This window comes from Loxodonta africana, chromosome 22, assembly GCF_030014295.1.
Source record: "Loxodonta africana isolate mLoxAfr1 chromosome 22, mLoxAfr1.hap2, whole genome shotgun sequence".
In the NCBI taxonomy this organism is placed as follows: domain Eukaryota; kingdom Metazoa; phylum Chordata; class Mammalia; order Proboscidea; family Elephantidae; genus Loxodonta; species Loxodonta africana.
Genome location: NC_087363.1, coordinates 43,873,857 through 43,890,199, shown reverse-complemented (window position 1 = coordinate 43,890,199; position 16,343 = coordinate 43,873,857). Strand labels below are relative to the sequence as shown.

Below are 16,343 nucleotides of genomic sequence, written 5' to 3'. Positions count from 1 at the left end.
ACTGCTTAGGATGCATGAATTCTGGGGAGGAAGGGCTCCAGAGTGGAACACTGTCCTGCTTTTCCCTAGCTCAGTCTTATTTAAAAAAAAAAAAAGTGCCTGTCGCCATTGAGTTGATTCCTACTCATGGTGATCTCATGTGTTACAAAGTAGAACTGCTCCGTAGGGTTTTCTTGGCTGTAATCTTTATGGAAGCAGATCACCAGGCCTTTCTTCCATGGCACGACTGGGTGTTTGAACTGCCAACCTATAGGTTAGTAAACCCATTGCTGTTGAGCCGATTCCAACTCATAGCGACCCTGTAGGACAGAGTAGAACTGCCCCAATAGGGTTTCCAAGGAGCAACTGATAGATTCGAACTGCTGACATTTTGGTTATCAGCCAGGCTTTTAACCACTGCGCCATCAGGACTCCATAGTTTAGTAGTCAAGAACAAAACATTTGTGCCAAGGATTGGCCTATTTCAGAAACAAGAAAAAAGTCTTTGGGGAGCAAAGATAAAGAGGGAACTTATTGTTCTGTGCCGTTGAGTTGATTCTGACTCATAGCAACCCTGTAGGACAGAGTAGAACTACCCCATAGGGTTTACGAGACTGTGATCTTTACGGGACGTGATCACCAGGTCTTGGAGTGGCTAGTGGGTTCGAACCGCTGACCTTTTGCTTAGCAGCCGAGCACTTAACCATTGTGCCGCCAGGGCTTCTTAGGAGGAACTTAGTGCTTTGTAAATGATGTCAAGGTTGAGTCTGCCAAGCTCGTCCCAGTAGGACTACGCAGGGAGGATGTGAGCACTGGCTAGATGGTGCTCTGTGCACCTGAGCGGAAGCGTCTGTCTGTCCTAGAATTTGCTGGGTGGGGTTGATCTCCCCCGCGATGGCATCATCCCTGTTACTAGGTTTGAACCTAAGAGCAGCCCCGGGAGAGAAACCAAAGTCTTTCTGTACACAGTACAGAACCTGGATCTCGCGCCCATGTAAGCAGGCCATAGGTCCAGCTGCACTTCGATTTGCAGAGTTTTTCTTTCCTTTGTGTGTGTATGTGTGTATATATATATATATAAATATATAAATTCACTGAGACTCTGACAGTGAAGAATAGGCCTACTACATTGTACAACTCCAGGATATCATTCTCAGCAGCATCTGTGTGGATCGCACCCCTTAGACTTATGCAGTGTACAACCTGTGCGACTGTTCCCGGCAACCCTGGGAGAGAGGCTGAGCTCTGTAGAGCATGGTAGCCACCAAGCAGCTTCTGTTCCCACAGCCAGAGTTTTGTCTTGGGCACTCGGTGGAGAACAACATTTGGGAGGTATTTTCTCAGAGATGCTGGCTTCCGTTGTGAGATGGCAATTATAAAAATATTTTTGTACAGTATTTATTCACCTTGCTTTTATTGAGCTGAGGTCAACCTTTTATATTTAAGTCTTGAAATAACCCTAGGCAGTAAATATTAGTTTCTGTATTGTCCAGATCAGGAAACTGAGGAGGGGTAATGGGGAAATGGCTACTAAAAGGCAGGCTTCTAGCTCAGGTCTGCGTCGTACTTAATGTCCTGCTATTAATCATTCTGTAATACTGTGGGCTATGAACTTCCAAGGAGTCCCTTGGTGGTTAATGCACTCTGCTGCTGACCGAAAGGTTGGCAGCTCAGGCCCGTCCAGAGGCACCTTGGAAGAGAGGCCTGGTGATCTGCTCCCCAAAAATCAGCCACTGAAAACCCTATGGAGCATAGCTCTACTCTGACACACATGGGGTTGCCACAAGTCGGAATCAATTCTACGGCAGCTGGTGGTGGTATGAGCTTTCAAAGCATAAGACCACTCCTTGACTCCGTTCTCTGACAATCCTCGACTTCAAAGGAGCTCATAGCCTGGATGTAAGGAACTTTGAAGGTCAGCCATCCAAGCTTCCACCCCCTGCACAAATTCCTCCTTCAGTTAAAACACTCCCATGATGAGGAAGTCTCCAAGCTTCTAATCTTGGCCACAAGAGCTCTTCCTGGCCTTGAGGAAAGTCGGCTTCCCTTTCATTTCAATCTGTTGGTCCTGAATCTCCCATCAGAGTCACCGAGAACAATGGTGACTGCTTTCCAGCTCTTTGAAGACTGCCAGGAGGTCTCCTTTTAGGGTTCTTGGGACGGGGGACAATGTTCCCTAACTGTACCCTGAGTCATTTCAGCAGTGTTTTCCCTTCTGTCAAGGACCACAGTCCTGCGCTGCCTGTTGTACAACATCTGAAACCGGTTGTTTAAGATACTCTGTCTGGTTTTCTATTATTTATGGCAGGAGGGCCATTCTGCACTCTGTTCCTCATGGCTCAAAACAAAGCCTCCCTGCATTGTTTTAATCTCTATATCTCCTTGCCATCCTACTACTGATTTGAAAATCAAGTGAATTTGTCTTTGAGAAATACAGATTGCAGCTGGGAGGTCCTGCATATCAAGTGTCTTCATTGGCTTAATCAATCCTAATAGGAACCTGGAATCCCTGAGTGATGCAGACTGTTAACGTGCTAGGCTGCTAACCAAAAAGTTAGTAGTTTGAGTCTACCCAGAGGTGCTTTGGAAGAAAGGCCTGGCAATACATCCAGAAAATCAGCCATTGAAAACCCTATGGAGCACAGTTCTACTCTGACACACATAGGGTCACCATGAGTCAGAATCAACTCGACAGCAACAGGTTTGATCTTTCAGTTTTAATAGGGACTAAATCCATGGCATATTGAAGCCAAGAGGTCACAGAAACCCAAACCCTTATAGGGGAAACCATATCAAACCATTTTTATGCCCCAGCTCACATACTCTACAATAGTTTGAAGGATATTTAAATGATCCAAGTGCCAGTCAGCCTGGTTTAGTAGAAAATTCCCACAATTATTAATTACCAGACTCAAATTCCAGTGGTAACTCTGCTTGAACAAGCCACTTCCCTTCTCTAAGCCTCAGAGCTCCCATCTGAAAAATGGGAACAGTGGATGCTGAGCTACTCTAGGATCCCCTTCCAGTTTTGTAATTCCGTAGTTTCAGGCAGAATATATGTAAACAAATTGTTGATTCACATGCTTAGCAGTGGTGACCTCACATAGAATAGTAGAATTACTTAGAGAGGACGGTAGAGAGTGAAAATAAGAGCAAGACTTTCAGAATAAACAGATCATGAAAGAAGACATAGAGGACAGTTCCCTCAGCTTCCTGCTTCCCAAATGGCCGTGCAGGGGCTCATTGCTAGTCTGGCCCTGTCTTAGTTTCTTAGTGCTGCTATAATACCACAAATGGGTGGTTTAAAAAAAAAAAAATTATCTAGTAAAAAGACCATACTTAATGGTCTGACTGAGACTAGAGGGACCCCAGAAGACACGGCCCTCGGACTCTCTGTTAGCCCAGAGCTAAAACCATCCTCGAAGCCAACTCTTCAGACAAAGATTAGACTGGACTATAAGACATAAAATTGATACTTGTGAAGAGATTGCTTCTGAGCTCAAGTAGATACATGAGACTAAATGGGCAGCTCCTGTCTGGAGGCTAGGTGGGAAGACAAAAAGGGAGAGGAGCCGGGTGAATGGACATGGGAAATCCGGGATGGAAAGGAGGAGTGTGCTATCACATTATAAGGAAAGCAACTAGGGTCACATAACAATGGTGTATAAATTTTTGTATGAGAAACTGACTGGAACTGTAAACTTTCACTTAAAGCACAATAAAAAAAAAATAATTTTTAAAAAACAACAACAACAAAAAATGCATATTTATTTCCGCATAGTTTGGGAGGCCAGAAGTCTGGATTCAGGGCATTGGCTTTAGCGGATGCTCCCTCTGTTGGCTCTGGGGGAAAATCCTTGTCTTAGTTTCCGTAGCCCCTGCGTTCCTCAGTTCCTTGGCAATTGTCACATGGGCTTCTGTCTTCACCAGTTTGTCCTTGCTTGTCTCTGTGTCTAATCTGCTCTTTTTATATCTCAAAAGTGATGACATTTAAGATACACTCAACATTGATATGGCCTCATTAACGTAACAAAGAACACTTATTCCCAAATGGGATTACATCCGTAGGTATAGGGGTTAGGATTTCAACCATATTTTGGGGGAACACAATTCAGTCCATAACAGGGCCAAACTCAAAGAATGCTAAATTGCCACTCAGAGCAAATTCTCTTACAGAGGAAAACACACCTCCGTGACTCAGGCATGGGTCATCTTAGAAACAGGTCTTTCCGGAGAGCCCAGCACAAAAATGTCTGACAGAGAGTTTTTCCTTTATTCAAATAGCTTTATTTGTTTATTTATTTTAACGTCTCTGCCTAGCATTTCACTGACTTCAGTGAACAGACAATAATCTTGTTTTGAGGGAAGCAGAGAATACAAGTACCCCCCTGACTTAAGACAGGATTCCATTCCAATGACTCCGTCATAAGCCGATTCAGATGTAAGTCAAATACCTCTTTTTTTTTTAGTTTTCATCATTGCCTGTTATACGGCAGTGTTTTGAACAGTAAATCATAGCGTTAAACATCTGCAAGCAAACATCTGAGAATGATAACATTAGCAAATTACACAGTGCAACGTTGTATGTAGTACATATTACTAATGATAAAATGTACCAAAAAAAGATGGTTGTAAGTAAGGTTCATAGTAACTCTAATGCGTCGTAACTACTTGTACAGCATGAAAAATAGAAGAAAGACCATTGGCCTCTTCAAATTACCAACCAGTTACCGTCAAGCCAACTCCGACTCATGGTGAACCCATGTGTGTCAGGGTAGAACTGTGCTCTGTACTCTTCAAATTATAAAATGGTAAATTCTTCAGGGCCCCTCTTGATAAATTCTCCCAGTCTCCTCACTGCAGCACCCCTTCTGATGAGGCCATGCATCCAGGCCAGCATCGGCTGCTGCCCTGGAAACTGGAGCATTAGCTTGACCTCCTTTCACTGACTAAGGCAAATCAGCTGCAAAAGACCTCTTTAAAGTGTTAAAAGCACAGATGTCACTTTGGGGACTAAGGTGTACCTCACCCAAGCCATGGCATTTTCAATCGCCTCATATGCTTGCAAAAGCTGGACAATGAATAAGGAGGACTGAAGAAGAATAGATGCCTTTGAATTGTGGTGTTGGTGAAGAATATTGAATATACCATGAACTGCCAGAAGGACGAACAAATCTGTCTAAGAAGAAGCACAGCCACGAAGTTCCTTAGAAGTGAGGATGGCAAGACTTCATCTCATGTACTTTCAGCATGTTGTCGGGAGGGAAGTCCCTGAAGAAGGACATCATGCTTGGTAGAGGGTCAGCGAAAGAAAGGAGGACCCTCAACAAGATGAATTGACAACAGTGGGCTCAAACATAGCTGTGATTGTGAGGATGGTGCGGGACCGAGCAGTATTTTGTTCTGTTGTGCATAGGGTAGCTATGAGTCAGAGCCAACTCAACGGCACCTAATAACAAAAACAAAGGGGATCTTCCTAGAAACTCTGCCTTAGTTGCTAGGTTTCCTGTGATTTTCAAGGGACAGTCTAGAGAAAATCAACCTGAGCTGTTTAAATTACTGAAAGGGGCCATTTAGTGACTCCTGGATGTTGGTGTGCCACAGAATTGCCTCTGGAACTTGATAAAAAAATGCATGTGCCTGGACCCTACTTCATCCCTGTGAATCAGATTAGCTGTGCTGAGCCCAGGCATCTCCCTACTTAACAAGCTCCCCAGGGGATTTTGATGCCCAGCAAGATTTAAAACCTCATCAACTTGACCAGTAGTCAGCACGCTTTCTGTAAAGGGCCAGAGAATAAATAGTTTAGGCTTTGCAGACCATATAGTTTTGTCTCAACTACTGAACAGTATAATATCTATATGGTTGTAAGGTGCTGTGGAGTTGATTCCAACTCACAGTGATCCAATGAAAGAGAGTAGAACTTCCGCCATAGGGTTTTCTAGGCTATAATCATTACAGGATCAGATTGCCAGGTCTTTTCTCCTGTGGAGCCACTGGGTAAGTTCGAACCGCCAACCATTTGGTTAGCAGTCGAACATTTAACCATTGTGCTACCAGGGCTCCTATAGTATCCATAGACAATAGATAAACAACTGATGTGGCTTTGTTCCAAGAAAATTTTATTTAAGAATGCTGAAACTTTAATTTTGTATAATTTTCAGATGTCACAAGATATTATTCTTCTTTTGAATTTTTTTTCAACTGTTTAATACTTAAAAGATATTCTTAGCTCATGGGCCATATAAAAACAGGCCCTGATCTAGACCAACCCTCTCATTTTATAGGTAAGGAACTTGCCTATGGGCCCGTGATGGGTTAGTGTTCAAGCTGAGATTAGGTCCCAAGCCCGTGCCTTTCCTATAATTTCAGGTTGCTTATGTCAGATGGCATAGTGGTTAAGCGGTACAGCTGCTAACCAAAGGGTTGGCAGTTCAAATCTACCAGGCACTCCCTGGAAACTCTATTGGCCAGTTCTACTCTGTCCTATAGTGTCGCTATGAGTCAGAAGCGACTTGACGGCAACAGGTTTGGGTTTTTTTTATGTCAGGTTGCAGGAGTGTCCGTTTTATCAGCCTTGAGGATCTTCCTGGGTGTGCCTCTGTCTTCTACAATCTGGAGTACACCGAAAGGGTGGAGGAAGGGCTGACTTCTCATCTATGAAGTCCCAGCAAAATGTCTGGTACCTTGGGGAGCTCCCCAGACATATTGTTGAGTGAAATGGGAAATAGTGTTGACGCTATTTCAAGGAACATTTCATATTTGTTCAAATCTTCTATTTCAAAATGTTTTGCATTCCCATCATCAGTTATAGCATCCTGAAAGTACACATTCACTGAAAGCCCAAAGGGCTGCTTCCTCGTCCTACCCCATGGATTGGGGGTTCAGGGGATTAGATGGGGCACAGAAGTCTTAGAATCAGGATTCCTCCCTCCATCCCTCTACACCTGGCTTTCCTTCACTTTCTGCCTCTTCCTCCTCCTGCTTCCAGTGTGCTGCTGTCAATCTCACATGTAAACCAATGGTGATGACTCCTATTTTCTTAGTGCAGCGTTTCCTACATATCTGTTATCTTAGTCACCTAGGGCTGGAATAACAAAAAACACAATAAGTGAGTGTCTTTAAAGACCCGAACATATTGGCAGTTTTGGAGGCTAGAAGTTCAAAGCAGGACATTGGCCCTAGGGGAGAGTCCGTCATTGTCTGTAGTCCCAGGAGTTCCTTGGTATCTGTCCTCCCCAGTGTGTGTGTCTCTGTTTATCCCGGTTTTTTTATAACTCAGAAGTGATTAGGTTTAGATTCCACCCCACACTGTTATGACCACATTAACATAACAAAAGAAATCCTCTCTTTCCAAACAGGGTCACATTCACAGGTCCAAGGGCCAGGAATTCACCACAGATTTTGAGGGAACACAATTCAACCCATAACACCTGGCTCCTAAAAGGCATAGGCAAGAGAGTATTACTGATTGTGAATAAAATGCTTCAACTCTGCAAAATAAGCGACCACTTTTTATGAGAACAAAAAGAAATGACTTCTCGTTTTTGCCCTATGTTGCCCTGAGGATTCCACTCTCTTTTTCAGTGCCAGAAATATCCTTGACATCATCTATTTTAGCATTTCTCAAATTGTAACCCAATGAATGTGAACTTGGACTGCAAGCTTCTCCTTGAAGTGAGAAATGCTATGTTCTCTCCCCCTGAACATCAGGGTGTGAAAGACAAGGCACAGCCTTGCGCTGAAGAAATGTGTTCATTCTTCTTTAACCCACTGCCTTCCAGACTCTTGGCCACCAAGCCCGTTTCCATGCACCACCAGCTGACACCCTGGGGCACTGATCCAGGCCAGCAGGACTACCCCAGAGCAGAGAGGCAGCCCTCTCGGGCTCCTCCTGATTCTCCCTTGTTATTACTTCCGCCTGATTCTCTCTCTCTCCCCTACCCCTAGTGTAAGCTCTTTGAAAGTTGCAATGAGGCCTCCTACTCTTCATATGTTGTTGTTAGTCGGTGTTGTGCAGGCTCCAATTCATGGCAACCTTATGTGTAACAAACAGGAATGTTACCCAGCCCTGTGCCATCTTCATGGTCATTGGTATACTTGGGCCCATTGTTGTGGCTATCATGTCAGTCCATCTCATTGAAGGTTTCCGTCATTTTCTTTGGCCTTTTGCCAAACATGATGTCCTTTTCTAGTGATTGGTCTTTCCTGAATATATGTCCAAAGTAAGTGAGCTGAAGTCTTGCCATTCTCACTTCTAAGGAGCATTCTGTTTTTGGAAGTAGCTCACCAGGCTTTTCTATCTAGTCTCTCTTAGTCTGAAAGCTCCACTGGAACTTGTCCACCATAGGTGGCACTACTAGTATTTGAAATACCGGTGGTATAGCTTCCGATATCATAGTAACATGCAAGCCACCACAGTATAACAAACCGACAGACGGGTGATGGTCTTTTCACATACGACAGAGTTTCTCAACCTCAGCACTGTTGACATTTTGAGCCGGATAATTCTTTGTCCTGGAGGCTTCCCTGTGCATTTTAGGATGTGTAGCAGCATCCCTGGCCTCTACCCAGTTGTTAACCAAAGTTAGCAGTAGCAACTCCCTTTACCATCTCCCCCCCCACCCCCCGCCATTGTGGCAACCAAAAATGTCTTCAGACATTGACAAATGTCTCCCAGGGGCAAAACTGACCTTGGTTGAGAACCGCTGATGTAGACTGTTAAGGCATGCTCTTGGTAGGCCCACAATCAATATTTTGTGGTCAACAATGGAACTCATTAATCTCCCAAGTCAGGAGAGAAAATGAGGGCTTCCTTGGGCTTGCCTGGCTGGAAAGTGGTTGTCTAACTGAAGTCTCGGTCGCTTAGGCCTTCCCATCCCTGCAATAGGTCTTAACATCGCTCCCTTTACTTAGAGCAGCTAAAACGCAGCACAGCACGCCTGCGGTAACAGGCTGGAAAGGCACAGGAGCAGTTTTCCTCTCGCACAGTGTAACTCTCCGGGTTTCTAAACCTTAACAGTATGACACAAAGCAGCCAGCCACTACCTTTTTTTTTTTAATTGTCAGAGAGAAGCGTTAGACTTTCAAGGGAATTTTAAACCTTCCCTGGGATGGTTCCCTTTCTCCTAGGTTCATGATGAAGCCTCACCCAGGGAACATCAGTGTCTCCAGCAGCCCAAGGAGGTCTCTAGGCTTATTCCCTTACCCCTGGGTTCTGTCCACAAGTTTCTTGAGGAACATTTCCAGCTGCATTCGACTTTTGATGTGCATGCTAAAAGAGTTTTAAAATTTGCCGAGGTTTTGAGGTTCACAGATCTTGGAAAACAATTTGAATAATCCATTAAAGCAGATACAAGCAAGCTTTTTTCTGTAAAGGACCAGATAATTAATATTTTAGGCTTTGCAGGCCAGAGGGACTCTGTTGCATCTACTCAACTCAAAATTGTAGAGAGGAAGCAGCCATGGGCAATATGTACGTGAATGAGCATGACTATGTTTTAATAAAACTTTATTTATAAAAGCAGATTGTGGGCCAGGTTTGGCCCATGGGCTGTAGAAACCCCTGCTTTAGAGCATCTCTAATGAGTTAATCAGCCTTTGCCACCATGACCACAAGGAGGAAAAACATGCTACTCTTTTTACCAGCAAAGGTCACATTCTCCACCCATCCATAGACAGAAAGACTACTCTCTGGCGTCTCCCAAATGTAGTTCCCAATCCCAAAGACCTTTTTGTCTCTTTTGCCATCTGCCCTGCTGCTAACCTTTCCAAGTTACTAAAGTTAAACTTTGTGCTGGCTCTCAAAAGAATGGACGCTTTCAGCTTGCCACTGTTTTCCAGAGGTTGGTCTCACTTGTCCCCATTCCTCCCCACAGGAAAATATGCAAATCCTGCAAGTGCAGCCAAGAGGATCACTGCCTAAGTTCCGACCTGGAAGATGACCGGAAAATTGGCCGTTTGCTGATGGACTCCAAGTATTCCACTCTCACAGCCCGGGTGAAAGGCGGGGATGGCATCCGGATCTATAAGAGGAACCGGATGATCATGACTAACCCCATTGCCACTGGGAAGGATCCCACCTTTGACACCATCACCTACGAATGGGCTCCCCCAGGAGTCACCCAGAAACTGGTAAGACAGCATCAATCTAACCGAGGGTTTTTTTTTTTTTTTTTCCCTGCCCTTATAGATATTAGCCATGCCATGGGTTTCTAAATTCCAAAGATGAGGTAGGAAGAGGGCAAGGTAACAAAATTGGTAGTGGTAGCTGTGTTTTCAGCTTTGTTCCTACCTTAGTATGTGATCTTGAGGTGAAGACTACCTGGGCATCAGTTTTTCTCATCCATGAAATAGGTAGGGCAACTGCCTATATGAACTCTAAGGGCCCTTCTAGTTCTAGTACAGGGACATTCATGGTTCCCTTTGGGCTGCTCACTTCCAAACAGGGAATGATTTATCATTCAGATTTCTCGGAGTACTTTTCTTCATCTGTTAGATGTTCATGTCCCCTCAATGTGGCCTGAGATGTGCCCTTTGTAGGTCTATAGGAGAGCAGAGAAATAGCCCTTTCTTCTCCCGAAGAGCTGAAGTCTTCTGTGCTAAGCAGAGAGAACCAAATGATTTATTATAACCCTGGGAAAGAGGCACCCAAAGAAGTCTTGAGAAAATGGTTAGAGAGGCCCTGAGGAGAGTGGAAAGGCTCAGAGAGAGCAAGTGACTCACAGGTTACACAGTGGGTGGTAGATCCTGACATTAGAACCCAGTGCATCTGACCCCGTGGTCTGGTACCATCCCCATTACCAGGTGATGCTGAGTGACTCCTGAGTACGTATTTCCCATCATTATCCAAACAAAAGTGCATGTAGTCAAGTCTCTGCACCTGGCTGAGACCAGAAGGGCTCCCTGATGGACTGTGCAGGTGCTGTGTGTGGCTCCAACAGCTACCTTTCCCTTTGAGGCCTCTGGATGCTTCTCTTCTCCACCCTCCTTCCTGGCCAGGTGGGGGTTAAGATCACTGGGAACCCTGTACTACCCAAGGCATATGGAGCATCCTCCCTGCCCACAACAAACCAAGGCCATATCACTTGGAGTTTACAGACTCTCAGGTTCATATCACCCCTCTGCTTCTGTGATCATGTAGGTTGATAGGCTAATCCATGAGCAGCACTTAGCAAGGCACTCGTGTGTGGTTGATTGAATAACCCATGAGCAGCACTAGCAAGGCACCTGCTGTGTGTGTGTGCAGGTGCACAGCCATGAGGTTGGCTGCAGAGGCCCTGCTTTGGCAGGAGCTGGGGACATGCATGGATATCCACTGGTCTTTAATTCATCCCCAGGAAGAGCAGAGGAAGCTACCTGCCATCACTTACCTTGGGACTAGGGAGACTAGGAGACAGGAGACCTGGTCATGGCCCAAACTCTAACACTATGGGTGGGCTTGTACCTTGCGTGACCATGCATTCATTTGTCCAGAATATTTTATACCAGTTATCCCAGAGTAATTTTCAATAGTTTTTATCTCACTGTTTCCATTCCATTCTCAACAGTATTCCTGTTTGATCAATGTGTTCACCATACCTATAGCAGGTTCCACAAGGTAGTAGCCAAGTCTTACACCATTTTGGCCCGTCAATCTCATCCAGACCTGGCCTCTATTAGGGGAGGCTGTAGTGAGCCTCTTCCCACTTTCTGTTTTGCTATCTTCACCCCCCAACTGGTTGAGTCAAGTTCAACCTCCTTAGGGTAGCATTCAAGGCCCCTTATGGTCATACACACATGCACACACACACACACACACTCACACACATACATACATGCACACACTACTTCTGCTCCATTCAACCATAATTCTCACCAGCTCTAGACTTCTACTCTGTCTGACCTCAGGACATAATCAGGCCTGGAATGTCCCACCTCTTTGGCCAGTGCCTGTTTAGTTTTTAAGCCCACATGACTAGTCCAAAGGAATGGATTTGTCTCTAAATCTCGCACTGGCCCTCTTCTTAGAATTTTTGTTCCCTAGCCTCTCAGCTGCAGGGCTGTGTGATTGGCCCTGTGTCCTGTGAATTGCCCCTCCAGCTATGCTCAGTCATCAGGGCCTGGGGAGCACCCTGCACTTAGTCAGGGAACAGGAAGTACCTTGCCAAGTTCTCAAGCTTTTAGATGAGACAGTCACTCCTTCTCACAGACTCTAACATAAGAGTAACTGAGCTAAGAGAACCTTTTGGGTCTCTTTACCATCACTGAGAAGTTCAAAGAGAAATGTGAGCAAGGAGCAAAAAGTGAGTACCTGCAAACGTAAGCAGAGGTCCTCTAGCCCATCTGTTTGTATGCAGATCAGTCACTCTCACCCTGGCTGCCCACTGGATCTCCTGGGGGCTTAAAAAAAAAAAATCCCCATGCCCAGGCCTCACCCCAGACCATTAAGTCAAAATCTCTAGACTACAAAATCAGAATCACCAGATGTGAGCATTTAAAAAAAAAAAATCTCCCCAGATGACTCCCCATGCAGCCCCATTTAAGAACCACCAACCAGATAAGTAGTCTTCATATTTAAATGTGCTTATAAATTATCTGATGATCTCATTAACAGGCATCTACTAGGTCTGGGGCAGGTCTGCAACTCTGCATTTCTCACAAGCTGGGAGGTGATGTTGATGCTGCTGGTCCCAAAACCCCGTTTTGAGACGCAAAAGGCTAAATTATCTCTACAAGTTCGTGAGATAGGAGAGGTTCCGCAATTTTAGAGAGGCAAGGTTGGCATTTGGTTACATTTTTACTGGAGGAAAAGGAGTACCTTTAGAGTCCTGTAATGTCTGATTCCTTCCCCACCCCACCCCCCCCCCATGGCTCCTACTACATCACTCTCACTCAGGACCTCACAGTGCACTGGCCGTCCTCCTTCCAGTTCTGGAATAAATCAAGCTCTTGCCCTCCTCGCAGACTTTACACTTACTGTTTCCTCTGCCTGATAAGCCCTTTCCCCCTTCTTTGCATAGTTGGGACCTTCTGACATCCAGGTCTTAGACAAAACCAAAAACGAAGCCCATTGCCATTGAGTCAATTTCAATTCACAGTGACCCTTTAGGACAGAGTAGAACTGCCCCATAGGGTTTCCAGGGAGCACCTGGTGGATTCGAACAGCTGACCTTTTGATTAGCAGCCATAGCTCTTAACCACTATGCCACTAGAGTTTCCAGGTCTGAGACAGGCCTCCCCTAATTACCCCACCTCCAGGAGGTGCCACTCCTCCTCCTACCACATTTGTTCTCTCTCAGTTCTCATTTGTTTCTTTAGAAGCTTAATTGTTGCAAACTGTAATTATCTCATCCATCTCTTTATTTAGTTATCATTGCTCTTTCACACTGCAATGATGCAAGGTCCCTGAGGACAGACACCACGTCTGTCTGTCATGTACACCACTGTATCCCCAGCACCTAGCACAGAGCATGGCACATGGTAGATTCGTTCCGTATTTGTACACGTAACCCTCCAGGCAAATGATACTCAAAGTGGGGTCTGCGGATCAAAGCTGCTCCACAAAGTCTTTGTTACTGGTCCACAATGAGAAATTGAGAATAAATGCTAAGAAAATCGTGTAGCAGTTTGACATCCAAGGATGTGATCAGAGAATTCGTCTCCTTGAGCAGAGACCATTTGTGGTCAGAGTCATATGGAAATTGCATGTGGTGTGAGCTTCATACTAACCACGTGCAGTAAGACCACGATCACCCTGCAGTAGGTGGGACACACCAAGCTGGTCCTTCACCGTGGAGACATTGAAAAGCCCTGCTCTAAACAGTAGCTTAAGGGAAAAAAAAATCTCCGCTTCTACATAAAATGAGAGGCAAGGATTTTTTTTTTTTTTTTTTCTTTTTAGCTGTACTTTTTGGAAAGCATAAAGTACATTTAAAAAGAACACTGTGAGGTAGGAATCGTTTCACATTTCACGTGTAAGGAGACACAGCACGGTTAAGGGGCGTTTGTGAGCTCTAGACAGGGGCCACAGAGGGTGGCGTCAGAGCAGCAGCATAGCCCAGCGTGCCAGGTGTGTTAGAGCATGGCCCTGCGTGCAGCGCCCAGGCTGGGTAAGTCAGCAAGCAGGTCTCCAGGACAAGATGTCTGTTTGAAAGGAAGCAAGCAGCTCATAAAAGAACTGGCTGCGGGCCTCAGGAACTGGGTGGCGGAGGCCGCAGACTAATCAGGGGAAGGCATCGTCAGGCAGTGATTAATGCTGGCTCATAAAACCAATGGCTATAAAGGGCCCCTCTGTCTGCCTCCAGCTGGGCTGCAGGGACAAGGTACATTTCTGGGACCTGATAGCTCTCTCCTTCCCACTCACCCTCCCAAATTTTTTTTTTTTTTTAATTGCCAAATGATCAGGACTGCTATTTTAGAAAGAGGACTGAATCTTGCTATCTGTCATCCTTCCCAACCAAAATGAAGGCCAGAGAAATTGTCAAACTTTTAAAAACCAGTGGAGTCCCTGGGTGGTGCAAACAGTTAAGCACTCGGCTGCTAACCAAAAGGTTGGAGGTTCGAGTCCCCTCAGAAGCACCTCAGAAGAAAGGCCTAGCAATCTACTTCCAAAAAATCAACCACTGAGAACCCTAGGAAGCACAGTTCTATCCTGACCCACACAGAGTCACCACGAGTCGGAAGTGACTTGACAGCAACTGTTTTGTTTTTCTTGTTGTTGTTGTCGTTTAAAACTGGTAACAGCAAACTTAACTGCTAATATTTGTGAAGTACTTGCTGCGTGCCAGGCACTATGCAAAGACCTCTACGTGCACAGTTTCATTAACATTCAGACACTGTTCAGGATATACTGGTACTACCCTCATTTTGTAGATGGGGATACTGAGGCTCAGAGAGGTGATGCAACAAGCAAAATGTCCCACAGCTGATTTAAGTGATGAGCCAGGTCTTGAACTCAGGCCTCCCTGACTCCAAAGTTTGGACTCTTCCCCACAGGCCATGCCAGGAGAACTGGGCAGTAGGAAGGGGATGCAGGAAAGAGCAGGCACCCTGGGCTTGTGTTCCTAGGGACGGACGGGGCTTGAGTGAGATTTGGGAAGGCAGGAGGGAGGAGATGAGCAATTTGTATATATCTAACTGACACCTCACCATTTCCCAAGGCATACGTACATTACAGCCCCATTTTACAGCCGAGCAAACAGAGGCTTGTGAGCAGTTTACGCAGGGGCAGCCCTTGCTCGTATGTCACCCTCTCCTCCCACACCATTGCAGAAGGTGATGATCTGCCAGGGCACTGTCTCCCAGTGAGCCCACATTGGGCCTCAGAATCCTTCTCAACACAGCACCCCAGACAGCCACTGCCGACCAGGGTTGGTGTGTGAGACGAAGCCTCTTTCCTGACCTCAGCTGACAGCTGAAGAAGGATCAGGGAGCAGAATCGGGATTGGATCTTCTGATTCCGGAGCTCGTGTGCGTTCTACTGCCCAACGCAAGAAACAGAAACACTTTTCCCTTTCGCTTCTCTCTCTGAGCCTTTGATTTCTCTCCTGATAATGCCAGATTCTGGGAACCTCTCCACTTAAGCCATTCCAGCCAGTCAGCAGAGCAACGAAAACTCACAGAGGTCCTCATGAAAAACTTAATACCTGTACCAGTCTTTACAATTTGTCTGAGAAAGGCGCCCTTGTTAAAGGTTTTGGGAACATGATTTGGTCAGCTTCCTGGTGAGACACCTGGGGGGCTCTCTTATAGGCTCAGAGAGGCACCAGGCAGCTGACTCAGACCCAATTCTCTCTCCTGTCATCCCTCCCCAAGTTAATGCCGGTCAACAGTGACCACCAGCAGAGAGGCCACTGCACCAGGACTTCTCACACAGTGTTTATTTGTAAAGCTGAGCACCCCTTCTTCCCAGGATGAGGGGGCAGGCCCTAGAAGGCCAAGTCACCACCAGATCCAGTAGTGGGGACTCTTGGCACCCGGTGACGCTTACACTCAGGGGAGGCTTAGTCAATAAATAAGTGTGACGCTTACCTTGCTTACCAGACCACTGTAGTAAACAATTTCCCGTGGGTTTCACCACATCTTTGATTCTGTAGGAAGGTGCTATGGGGCTGGGAGAGAGACAGATGCCAGTCGTACCTAGAAGCAGAATCTTTGATGTGGTAAAAAAGATGTGAAATTGTTCACTACAGATGATTTGGTAAGCAAGGTAAGCACCGTGCTTACTTTGCTTATTGGATAATCTGCCCCTGCTTACACTGCACACTCACCCTGAACTAAAGACAACTGAAAAACTCTCCAGAGTGGGGGACGTTTTTCCTCTTTGGAAATCATCTGCATTCTAGGGAGGCAGTATAGAAGCCCATCACTACCACATACTAGCT

The 16,343-nt window shown here is 45.6% G+C and overlaps 1 protein-coding gene across 2 annotated transcripts in view; it reads left to right on the top strand.

Moving 5' to 3' along the window:
* The window catches only part of LMCD1 (LIM and cysteine rich domains 1), an 81,612-nt gene that overhangs the window by 34,667 nt on the left and 30,602 nt on the right, over positions 1–16,343 (top strand). For both annotated transcript variants that reach the window (XM_003409775.4, XM_010590027.3), the window contains exon 3: positions 9,858–10,113. In XM_003409775.4, the coding sequence (XP_003409823.2) occupies positions 9,858–10,113 (256 nt within the window). The remainder of the gene's footprint in view (positions 1–9,857; positions 10,114–16,343) is intronic.